The sequence below is a fragment of the Hipposideros armiger genome, unplaced genomic scaffold, assembly GCF_001890085.2.
Source record: "Hipposideros armiger isolate ML-2016 unplaced genomic scaffold, ASM189008v1 scaffold_33, whole genome shotgun sequence".
Taxonomy (NCBI): Eukaryota; Metazoa; Chordata; class Mammalia; order Chiroptera; family Hipposideridae; genus Hipposideros; species Hipposideros armiger.
The window spans coordinates 4,030,985-4,043,918 of record NW_017731383.1 but is presented as its reverse complement, the minus strand read 5'-3'; the positions used below and the strand labels follow the sequence as shown (position 1 = coordinate 4,043,918).

Genomic DNA, 12,934 nt, shown 5'->3' with positions numbered 1-12,934 from the left:
AGAGCACGCAGAGCATAAAGAGTAACAACAGCCTCTATAAGAAAAAAAGTTACATTTATACACACATTACAACTTAGGGATTGATGCTCTACTAGCAAAGCAACAATCGGTCCACTCTCTGATCAGGAGCACATCTGTAATTACTTCTCTAATACTGAACAGTCTTTTGCTCACCATGCCTGGTCAGTCAGTTAGTACTAAGCTCCATCTTTTAAAAAGGCAAGAAAAAGTGTAAGCATAGCAGTGTTCTCACATTCAAGTACATTCCACTTTGCTGGCAGGCAATCAGATGAGATGAGAATAAAGGCAGGAGTGGAAACGAATGATTAGAACTGACAACAAAGTGAATATTAATTGCTGTTTTCTATTACGGAGTATCTTTAACCAGCAAAGAGAAAGCACACATGCGATATGTGTACAGACCAAATACTAGGCGGAAAGTGAAGTCTGAAGTCACGACAGCAGGCTCCTCAGAAAAAAGTTTCTATAGAAGTGTTTGGCTTTACTCATTCAAGGAATAAAGATCCATATAGGACATATTTCTATATAGAAAACTCTGCATTTAGATTATAAACTAACTGAATCACACAAAAACATTTATTTAACTAGACTTTGTTTAAAACCTCAATCATTTAGGGCCAGCCAAGGGGCTCATTGGTTAAGAGTTGGCTTGGGAGCACGCAGCAGGGCCACTGGTTCAGATCCCACATGAGGGCCAGTGACGCTGCGCCCTCTACAGCTAAGATGGTGAACAACAGCTTGACCTAGAGCTGGGCTGCTGTGAGGTGCTGGAGACGGTGTAGGCTGCAGTGGGGCTGCCATAAGCTACCATGAGTGGCCGGCAGCCGCTGTAGCCGTGAGCGGCTATCCAATGGACAGTGACCGATCTGCCTCAGCTGGGAAGAGCGCAATGATCACAATACCAACATGGGCCAGTGAAGTGACATCCTCCACAACTAGACTGAAGAACAAAAGGACAGCAACTTGTCTGTTCCCCTTCTCCGATTCCCCAATGCTGTTCCCTCCCCCAATTCCCCAATAAAATCTTTAAATAAAAAAAGCTCAGTCATTTAAAAGTGAATTCAAAAAAATCTTAAAATCAGCAAAATTTGCAGATTTGCTTTAATTAGAAGATTACTATATTAAATGCATTATAACCTGCTTTTCTATACACTGAGTCCAATATAATAACCCCCAGCTGCCAATGCTTCGGAGCCTACCGAGCACCGCCTTTCATACAACCCACCTCCCCACCATATCTTCAGGAAAATAAGTGTACACCATACAAATAATGTTTACCATTTTTCATGTCGCATCAAGCTTATCAAAATGATCATCTGCCTTTAAGTAAAAGTGTTACATTCTAAGATCACATAAAGGAATCTATAAGTTTGATAATTTCTAACACCAAACAAGGCTTGGAAAGATGTTTTTGGTAGAAAAGATCCTTAGACTCTGATTGGAAACCACAATGGTCTCAGTCAATAGCTGAACGAGAAACACCATAATATACAATTCTGCTCACTTCTGTATTCACATTTCTCATACAAGAAATTCTGGCAGGAATAACAATAAAAATTTTCAACTACTGTGGTCTAAGAAGAAATGCATTTGGTCTTTGTCTCTGGTTCCTGGCACACTGGCTCCTAAGGGCTAGGGTTGCTTGGAGCATCTTTTCTTCTTAGTATTTGGTCTTTGACCCAGTTTGTGACCCAAGAGCTCCTGAGAGCCCTGGAACCTCCAGAGTGAAGTGTCTTTCTGAATGCTAACGAGGTGACTGAAGTTCCCTAGGGAGCCTCAAGATGGCAGCCAGTCACCAAGAAGACCAAGCCATGATTACAAGCTTAGAGCCTTCAGTTCCACCCGCCATTCTCTGGGGAGGGGAGACAGCTGGAGATTGAGTTCATACTTGATGGTGCCAACATCATGAAGCCTCCATAAAAATCCCTAACCTACAGGGTTCAGAGAGCTTCTGGGAGCTCTCTGCACCAGGAAGGTGGTACATCCCAACTCCACAGGGACAGAAGCTCCTGCCCCCTGGACCCTGCACTCTGTACCTCCTCAGGCCCGTTATCACATCCTTTATTATATCATAAACCTTTAAGCATAAGTAAGTGGCCTCCTGAGCTCTGTGAACTATTATAGTCAATTGTCAAACCTGAGGGAAGGCGGGTAGTGAACATCAATTTAGATCCAAGTCAGGCACAAGTGTGGGTAACCTGAGGACCCTAGGGGCACACTACTTGCAATGGCATCTGAAATAAGGGTAGTCTTGTGTGACTGATACCTTGACCTGTGGGATTTGACACTGACTCCACATAGTGTCAGAACTGAACTGAATTGTAGGACACCCAGCTAGTGTCCGAGAGCTGGTCAGTGCAGGAAAAATAACCCCGCGCATGTGGCATACGGAGTGTGCAGAGGAAAACAGCTTCCCACTCAACACCACAAAATGCTGCCGTGTGGTGCTCTGCTCAAGAACCGGTTCAGAGTGAATACCTGTGATTTTCCATTCACCTGCTCACTGACTAAGTCATAACAGAGCTTCACAAATTACACGAATTATCACGTTACAGATACAAAAGAGCTAGCTCCTATCTATTTAAATAGGCACAATTTAATGGTTATTAATCTTTTGGGGCCCCCAGCGATTATATTCCTAAGGAATTACCTAAAGCAAAATATGCAATGAATTTAAGAAACATAAACTATGAACACTTAATTTCAAACTTCTATATTCCTGCTGCTTCTGACACCCACAGCACTAAATAACATAGGGTTTGTACAAGTTTTATATAGAAGATTAGTTCATTCTTACTAACATTTAAACACCTGTCCTGAACGAAGTGGGTTTGGTTCGTGCACACGGCTCAAGTGTTCCAGCAGAGAAACGAGCAGCAGCTGGTTGGCGACGGCAAAAGGGAATGTCGGCTGCTGCTGGGGTCCTTTTAACACCTGCAGCTCTGCTGGGACATCGGATTCTAAAAATTAAAACGGGAAAAAAATTTCATAAATGGTCAATGTATCTCATAATAACAAAATAGCTAATAACATAATAACATTCTAGCTAATGGAACAAAGTATTTAAATTTAAGGAAATAAAAAACAAAGCAGTAGTGAAGCTGAGTGGGGCTAGTCAAGGCAGACTTTCTAGAATTGAGTTTTGAGTTGAATTCCAGAAGTTGGAAGACTAACAGAAAGATGCCATTGGGGGGAGGGAGAGTTTTAGTAGTAACAACGTACGCAAAGGTAGACAGAAATGAATGAACAAATAAAGTTTCAAGCAAACAAGCTGGAACATCCCAGGATGGCTTCCTGCCATCAAGAGGACAGCCAGGCCCAGGCATAAGGAAAGAAGGTGGGCAGAGGGGAAGGAAAAGGGAGGATGGATAGAAACTTCACTCTAAGCACAAACCACAGTCTCATTTAATCCTCACAGGACAGTAAATGGTGAGTGTTACCATTCCCATTTTACAGACGCGGACACTGATCTCCTAAGGAGTAAGGAACTTGGAAGCAGGCACATCGGACCCACTCCCAAGCCCACTGTCCTCTTTCCACCCAACAAGACCAACCAGACAAGTTGGCAATTACAACTGATGGTCTTAAGTTCTTACTTATTGTTTTATTAATACATTATTGAACAGGCCAAAAACGCAATGAAGGAAAAATGTTTGAGCAAACTGTTCTGGAAACATGTAATGGGGGGCCTGGAAGGAGGCATACAACAGTGAACAGGAGACGTTAGGATGAGCCAGTAAAGGAGGTAAGTGACAAAAACATGGAGGAAAGAATAGGTCCCAGAGATACCAAGAAAGAAATGGGCTGGCCAAGGTTTAAAACACTAGGAATGGATGTTGGATAAGGCGGGCTGTTAGAGGAAAGATGAGACACTTCAAACTCTCAAAAGCTGTTAACCCAACTCAAAGGGAAATGACACAGGGACCGTATATCCTACACCTGCTAAAATCGTCCCATTTCAAATATTCTATTCCACTCTCCTCTACTAAAGGTCCTGGAAAACCCAGGTTTTCAAATCCAGGCTTCATTCACCAATTTCCTCTCTAACCTGCAGGTGGCCAAAAAAAGACCTGCACGTTTGCAGACGTGCCTCTCATTTTAAATGAATACTTACTGTCTGAACATGGAGAAAAAAATGAATGAAAAATGTGGCCATGTAAAAACTTCTCTATGTAAAGACATTCTTAAAGTTAAAATATTAATCATAAATTCAGATATAGTACCTGTATCTGTACTATACATGACAAGAAAAAAAAGATAATAAAACTTATAGAGCTCTTATGAACTATTTAAAAATGAAGCACAATTAAGATTCCAATAGCTTCAACGTAACTAGTAACTAATGACATACATATTAAAATAACTATGAGGCTGGCCAAGTGGCTCATTGGTTAAGAGCTCGCTTGGGAGCAAGGCCGCCGGTTCGGACCCACATGGGCCAGTGACACTCCCCTCTACAGCTAAGATGGTGAACAACAGCTCAACCTGGAGCTGGGCTGCCGTGAGCCGCCGTGAGCGGCCGTCCAATGACCAGAGAGCGACTGCCTCACCCGGGAAGAGCACAAAGATCACAATACCAACATGGGCCAGTGAAGCAACGTTCTCCACAACTAGCCTGAAGAACCAAAGGACAGCAACTTGTCTGTTCCCCTTCCCCGATTCCCCAACACTGTTCCCTCCCTCAATTATTCCCCAATGAAATCTTTTCAAAATAAATAAATAAATAAACTACGGTACAGAGTTTGCCATCAGATTGCTAACTGCTGTCCACCTGGAATGCCTGGTGGTGTTATGGGCAGAGAAAAGCAGACATTTTCAAACACAAGGGGATCAAAATGTTTGGAACCTTTGGCAACACATCCTAGAATTTAAAATGTGCAAATCTTTGACCCAGCACTTCTACTTTTGGAAATACATACCAAGGAAGTAACTAAACAAAGCTAAACAGACATATATGTACAAGATGTTTGTCTGGCATAACACTGTTTGGGATATTGAAAAAGTATTAAGTTACACACACATAAGAGTAACAGAATACTACGCAGCTGTTAAAAATGGCTGTGTATAGAAAGAGAATCATAAATAGTCCACTATCAAGTCAAACAATCTGATTATCAATCAGGAACACTAATGAAAGTGAGGCAAGATAGTTTCAAACAAACCAAAACATTTCTGGTCATCATTTTAGCAAGGTGTATCAAGACCTTTTTTTTAAATAACGTATTTCTTTGACCCAACAAATTCTACTCTGTGGATCTGTTCTAAAGAAATAATCAGATATTCACAAAGATTTATGTATACAGACGTCAAAACCATTATTATTTTTAATGGTAAAAAAAAAAAAAGACAAATCTGTTTTCCAACATAGAGCAAAGACTAAATAAATGATAGCACAGAATGTGATAGTCTTAAAGTAATATTTTAAAGGCTAATTTATCGCAAGAAAATGCTAATGTCAGGCCAGCCAAGTGGCATGTTGGTTAAGAGTTGGCTTGAGATGCCAGCTCTGAGCAGCGGGGCCCTGGTTCGGATCCCACATGAGGGCCAGTGACACTGCGCCCTCTACAGCTAAGATGGTGAACAACAACGTGACCTGGAGCTGGGCTGCTGCGAGTCGCCAGCAATGGCATAGGCTGCAGTGGGGCTGGCTGGCAGTGGGTGTGAGCTTTCATGAGCTGCACTGAGCAGCGGTGAGCGACTGCCTCACCCAGGAAGAGCATAAGATAATACCAACATGGGTGCATGAAGCAACATCCTCCACAACTAGACTGAAGAACAAAAGGACAGCAACTTGTCTGTTCCCCTTCCTTCAATTCACCAGCACTGTTCCCATCCCCCAATTCCCCAATAAAATCTTAAAAAAAAAAATGCTAATGTCACATTTAGAACACAGAACATCAACTGTTTATCATACTACTATGATCACAATTTTAAAGTCTATTTATTTTATAGCTATATAAATCTATATGCACAAAAAGAATGGAAAGAATTAAACAGACAAAACATTTGTCCCTTCTTTTCAATGATACATCAACAGAATTTGTAAAAGGAATGAAATTACAGTGGACATGCTGTTATATAGTCTGCCTGTTTGATCCTTAGGTATCCAGCAGGTATACAACAGCTCTCAATAAATATTATATTTGCAAATGAATACACCAAATTGCTAGCACTGAGTTAGCCCCTGGGGTGCGAAGGTGACTTTCCCTTATTTTTGTTTGACTCCTTTAAATTTTTGTGAATGACTTCTCTAAATTTCTATTTTATTTGGACAAAATCAGAAAGAAATCTGTAATCCATTCATGATACCTTTCTTCGACAAATAGTTTGAAACACAAAATTCATCAAATACATTGTCTCCAGCTACACCAAAATGTAAACAGTAATCTCTGGGTAATGAGATTATGGTTTTTTAATATTCTTCTTCAGGCTTTTCTATATTTTCAGCAATAGTCTGTAATGTGAACTTTTAAAAAAATATACTGAATTGTTAACAGTGGTGAGATTATGGTTAGGAGGGTTTTCTAGTTCTTTATGCTCATACTTTCTTATATTCTACAATGAGAAAATTCTACTATTTAATAAGGGAAAAAAAAATTTGGCTGGTCCGTGGAGTTGAATGAACCTAATAAAGCAAGAAAATGAGAACTTTAAGACCTGTGGACTCATGCAAGAAGGAAGAAAACTGAAAAGAAACGAAGTCTAAAGCTGAAAACTTCCCATCTCACATCTGGTCTAGAGTGGAAGAGGAAAGAGGCTAAAAGGAAAGATGAAGTCAAGTCCTCTTATAAAAGAGTAAGAAATAAGATCAACACCCTAGGTGAATTAGAGTTCTAGCCTTCTGCCAAGTAGGAGGGAAGGAGACAAACAGGAAAGGAAGCATCTAATTCAGTCTCCTCAGGAAAGTATAATCCAAACAGTCCATCATTAACCCCTGGAGGGTTAATCCAAGGGGAAAATTCTGGAAAACTCATGTCAGGTAAAAGAAGAAAAATAAATGAGTGACAAGGGGCTTACCGTTGGCCCTCCTTCTAATGGGGGGGGGGGAGGAGAGGAATACAGTAACTGATCAAAGGCTCATGCCAGCTCTAGAAGAATCCCTACACAATAAATGCCTGCAGAACACAGGTTTCAGAGTTACACCTAGATTTACACCATTAACTGGCACCGTGACCTCCTCCCATCACATAGAAGACCCTCCAGAAACCACTTAATTATTCTGTTTTTACATCTACTACAGATAAAATTACCTTTTTCACAGGCCTTACTTTTCACATAAAAAGGTAAATTATGTTGGCCATGCTGAGCCTCTTTGGAAGAAAAGGAAATATGTAAACACAAAAGTGTTATCAGTAACCTAGGAGAAGGAAATTTTTAGAAGCTAATCTAAGATCACTCCCTTCAAGAATAATCTTCAATTTGCAGGAAACCTTATCACAATGTCACAGAAAAGACAGACTTTCGTGTTTATAGCTGGGGCTTTCCCATGACATAACACTTTATGTAGTATGGAGCTGCTGTAATATACTACCTTACATATGGAAAAAATCAGTTTGTCCAGTAAAAAAGTTAACTTACAACTGTCCTCTGTTAATGGCCTACGTAAATTACCACCAGTCTGCTTCTGTCTCCCTTTAGGGTCAAGAATTACAAGGTAACATTAAGGATGAAGATTGAAGAACTTACAGAATAAATTAAAACCTTTTCAACTCGGCTTGCACCTTACAATCCATTTCAACAGTCAACATGTTTCATGCTTCAACTGAATGTGTATTCTCTGTAATCACCCTATTCGAACTACCCAATAGTAAAAACCTCCCTGAATAAATGTATTCATTCTTGATAGCACAATTTTTAAAACTGTCAAAACAACTGGTTGTAATTAAAGAGCCTACGGCACCGTTCATTAAAGTGCTGGATACTTTGAACTGATTAGAGTCAATGTTTTAAGTCTCTCTCACTTTCTTTGGTTTAAGAACGTGACAGACTTAGGCCCTAATTTCCCAGTAAACAAAAGCCTCAATAAAACCTGGGCATTTTTTTTTTAAACCGAAGAGGATGATTTCCATACTGCCTCACTGTAGTCAGTCTTTAGCTACCCTATCGGTGAAGCAAGACAAGAGAAGCTACAAATCAAAACTCAACCCAAACTGTTCAGCGCGTACGGTCTGCAATGTCCCACTGTAGTTTACGAAGTTCATGCTCCTTGCCTGACAAAACCACAGGGCTTGGGAACGGGAAAGTGGCCTGAGGGGAGTCTTGGCAAGTCCGAAGCCCTGAGTCCGCAGAGGGAAAACCACGAAACACAAACCTAAACAAACGAAGGAGATGCAGACACTCGCTCCAATAAATGGTTATCTTACCCGAACGGCCCGCCCGCCGCCACCCCCGCACTGCACCGCTGATCCCCAGCTCAAGCCGAGATCCAGCCAAGTCTCCCCAGATCCTGGAGCAAATCTCGCTGTTGACCAGCCCACCCGACAATGAAGGTGGATGGGGGGAAGGGGAAGGGCGCCGCGGCATTCCGGGTCCCTTACCGTCATACTTGGGGTCCGAGCCTTCCGCCGGGAAGTCGATGGCAGGCGGCGCAGGCAGAGCCCCCGCTCCGTCGACTTCCGCCTCACGCTCCCGGGGTTCGGAGCTGCCCCCCAGCATCGTGGACCGCGCAAGGGCCACAGCCCAGCACGCCCGCCAGCTCAGGGCCGCTTTGCTCAGTTCCAGCTGCAATAGCCACCTAATCCGGAAATAGACCCTCACAAAACGGAAGCTCCGCCCCGACCCTCGCGAGCCGCTGTAGGGAGCGGGTCGTGCTGCAGGCTCCGCCCCTTCCGGGAGGGAGTGATGATGGACTGGTTCCGCAGGGACGTACTCCTGGCGTGGCCGCCTTGCCGGGTTGGTTCTCGGGCGGCGCCCTGCGTGGTGGTGGGGCTGGGTGCCCACCATGCACGAGTGGAACCCGGCTTGCGCTCCCGGGCACCTCTTCTCGCTGTCTTTTAGACCTCTGAGTACCCGCAGACGAATCAGAGCGCTCACATCTCACGCCAGGACTCGGGTGCTGCAGGTATTGGAATCTCGTGTCTACAGAGATTTTAATCCTAATGTTTACATTTTGCGGACACAACAGTGACTATTCGTCATTTGTTTAAAAAAAAACCAAAAACATCTACAAGACATTTACAAAAACATCTCGTTCAGTGTCAACGAGACACTGAACCTGTTTTGGTCAACCTTTAAACCGCACAAAACGGGAAATGCCAACTAGATTCCAACATGAATTCAACCTAACAAAAATTCCGCTGGTTTTGAGACTGAACTTTCAAGTAAAATTATTTCAAACCTGAGACAGCCTTTTAAGTGACCCCACTGTGGAGTGGCTTAAATTTTTTTTTGGTGTTTTAATGTTTATTTGATTTTTTAAATTTACATCACACGGAAAAGTTTAAAATATTCATGTACAGTTCAATACATTCTTACAGAGCAAAAACCTGTGTAACTACCACCCAAGTCAAGAAATACAGCCTTTTCAGATTGGCTTCTTGCACTTAATAATATGCATTTAAGGTTTTCCTATGTCTTTTCATGGCCTGATAGCTCATTTATTTTTAGTTTTGTCTCACGTATTTTGACACTGTTGTTAGGCACATACACATTAATGATTGTTGTGTCTTTTTGGAAAATTGACCCCTTTATCATTAGTTAATGGCCCTCCTTATCCCTGATAATTTTTCTTGCTCTGAATACTTTGTTGTCTCAATTAATACAGCTACTCGGATTAATTTTTGAAGCCCATAACTTCAAAACTCCGCCTTCTTTGCCTTGGATATGTCGCTGGTGGCGGTCGCCAATACAATGCTGTTGGAAATAATTCTTAGTTCACAGATCAGTTAATATAGCTGGAATACAAGCCTTTCAGATTTGGGGCTTCAATATCTGATGTGCAACATGTAAAAAATGGTATTGTTTAGCATTTTATTTGCGCATAGTTTCCATATGAAGTCTTACTGGATCTATTTAGCCTGATAGAAGCAGTGAAGGGTGTAGTTCTTCAAGAAACTTCCAAAGCTTCGGGATGTCCCTTTCCATGCCCTGCTGATAGGAAGAGCACAGCCTTTCTGGAGGGTGATTTATCTACATGTACCCATAGCTTTAAAAATACAAATACTTTTGACTCATCGTTTCCATTTTCAGGAATTTATTCTAAGGAACAGGTTAAGAAGGAGCAAAAAGATGTGGCTTAAAAGCTATTAATTGCAATACTAGTTATAATACCAAAAACAAGAAGACAATTGTCAAAATTAATTATGAACATCCATACAATGGCACACTTTTCAACCATTTAAAATATTAATGTGCAGTATGTAGTTCTCACCACTCTTCCACCACCACTAGAGTTGGGAGGAAAAACAAACATTCTGGTCAAAATATAAACAAGGCAACCTTTCTAGAAAATGATGTGCAACTTTAAAAGCTTTTAAAGAGGCATACTCTTTGACCTACATATAGGAATATATCCAAAGGAAATAGTGGTGAAAAAAGATGAATCTATAAGAACGTTCATCGAAGTGTAGCTTATAATAAAAAAGCATGGAAATAAATCCAAATTCCAAATAAAAGAGCAGTTAGGGTACATTCATGCAATGAAATCTTATGCAGCCATTTCAAAAAAATTAAGAAGAAAAAAAAAGGAGCAGTTTCTTCTCTTGGCTTCCATGATATCACACAATTCTAGTTTTTCTCTATTTTACTGGTCCTCCAGCTCATTATCCCTTTCTGGATCTTCCTCCAAATGTATAATTATGTAGGGCTCTTGTCATGTCATTCCAAAATCAGGAGATAACCACATGCATTGCTATCACTTTACATACCATCTATAAGCTGACCACTCCCAAATGTATCTCTGTGGCACAGGCTTTTCTTGGATGACTCAAAAGCATCTCAAATTTGTCTGAAAGTATGAACTCTTGGTATTCCCACTAAAACCTCTTTTCCATTACCCCTCTTCATCTATTTAAATAGAACACGAGCCTGCTGAGTGGCGCATTTGTAAAGAGTTGGCTTGGAACACCAGCTCTGAGCAGCAGGGCTCCGGTTCGGATCCCATATGTGGGCCAGTGACACTGCCCTCTACAACTAAGATGGTGAACAACGAAGATCGAACACCAGCTCCATCTGGAGCTGGGCCACCATGAGTCACTGGCACCGGCGTAGGCTGCAGCCCCTGCTGCAGTGGGCTGCCATGAGCTACCATGAGAGGCCGGCAGCCAGCGTGAGCTGCTGTGAGTGGCTGTCCAAGGCTGGCGAGCGACTGCCTCACCTGGAAAAAGCGCAATGATAATACTAACATGGGCCAGTGAAGCGACGCCCTCCACAACTAGACTGAAGAACAAAAAGGACAGCAACTTGTCTGTTCCTCTTCCCTGATTCCCCAATGCTGTTCCCCTCCCCCAACTCACCAATAAAATCTTTAAAAAAATAAATAGCACATAATCCACCCACTTGTACAAGCCTAAAACGTGAGTCAACCTTTATTCCATATCCAGAATATATCTAGGCGGCCTACAGATTAATTTTAAAAATAGAAACGTGATACAGCATATAAATATATATATTAAACAGACAGTTAACAGAAAAGGAAACCCAGATAGCTAATAAACATAGGAAAAGATGCACCAGTTTCACTAGTTACAGGTAAATGCAAATTAAATGATGAAATATCATTTCAAACTATCATATTAGCAAAATTGAAATTTTTCATATTGGTAAAGATATGGAGAAATAGAAACCATCATACATTGCTAAAGAACTATTTAGTGATATTAAGTCAAATGGTGTGTACCCAAGATCCAGTAATTAATCCCTCTGTAGGTTCCCTTTGGACCCACAGATAGGTGTATAAGGGTATTTCTTGCAACACTGTAATAACAAATTTGGAAATAACCTAATACCCATCATTAGGGAAATAAATAAATGTATTATATATGCAAACAAATATTATAGAACAGTTTGAATGAATCAACTAGATCCATGTCTTATCATGGACATTGAAAACAACAGTGAAAAGCATAAGTTGCAAAAGGCTATATAGTAATAATGATAATAATAATAGCAGCTAATGTTTATTGAACACTGTCTCAGTCCTACTCCCTCACCGTTTTAAGTGCTTTTACAAATATTAACTCATTCGATCCTCTTAACCAATTTACAGCTTTTCCCTCATAGTGAAGCAAAGACAAACTCTCTAAAGAGGGAAATTTCTTCATGGCAGGGGAGGGGGTCTCAAAATGGAAGTTGGCATCCCAGATTAGTCCTCTTTTTGGCAGTATAGGTGTGTGTCTATGTACATTTGTATGTCTGCGTCTGTGTGTGTGTGTGTATGTGTGTGTAGGCACAAATGCCTAGCCAGACCCTCCTCTACCTCCCCCATCAACAAGCCCCCTAATGTTCAGCCTTCCCATCAATATCCCATGGACTTCAAAGTCAGCTCTCTCAATTACGGGGCAGACATCAGTAACATCAGAGGATGCGCTCATTAGCTACCTTTATTAATCATCATGTTACATGAATACTTAATTATGGTTAGCCAACAGAAGGTATGTGCTATAAACCTTAATTGGATAAAATTAATGGTATATCCTCATGTTTGGAAGTAATGAGATCGGAAGAGGATGAAATTTCTCATCTATTTAATGGGGAGTTAAAAGACACTGTCTTGGGCCAGCCAAGTGGCACGTTGGTTAAGAGCTGGCTTGGGATGCCATAGGGCTCTGGTTCGGATCCCACATATGAGGGCCAGTGACACTGCCCTCTACAGCTAAGATGCTAAACAACAGCTTGACCTGGAGCTGGGCTGCCGTGAGTCACTGGCTACTGTGTAGTCTGCAGCCCCTGCTGCAGTGGGTTGCCATGCGCTACC

At 41.5% G+C, this 12,934-nt stretch overlaps 2 protein-coding genes across 3 annotated transcripts in view; both read right to left on the bottom strand.

Moving 5' to 3' along the window:
- Window positions 1-8,802, bottom strand: part of EIF2AK1 (eukaryotic translation initiation factor 2 alpha kinase 1) — a 30,209-nt gene extending 21,407 nt beyond the window's left edge. For both annotated transcript variants that reach the window (XM_019637442.1, XM_019637443.1), the window contains exons 1-2: window positions 8,559-8,802; window positions 2,823-2,981 (exon numbers count right to left, since the gene is read on the bottom strand). In XM_019637442.1, the coding sequence (XP_019492987.1) occupies window positions 2,823-2,981; window positions 8,559-8,676 (277 nt within the window). In that variant the 5' untranslated portion in view covers window positions 8,677-8,802. The remainder of the gene's footprint in view (window positions 1-2,822; window positions 2,982-8,558) is intronic.
- A 230-nt stretch (window positions 8,803-9,032) lies between these two features.
- Window positions 9,033-12,934, bottom strand: part of LOC109380161 (kinesin-like protein KIN-7E, chloroplastic) — a 7,519-nt gene continuing 3,617 nt past the window's right edge. Inside the window, exon 2 of the mRNA XM_019637457.1 lies at window positions 9,033-9,099. Within this exon, the coding sequence (XP_019493002.1) occupies window positions 9,051-9,099 (49 nt within the window). The 3' untranslated portion in view covers window positions 9,033-9,050. The remainder of the gene's footprint in view (window positions 9,100-12,934) is intronic.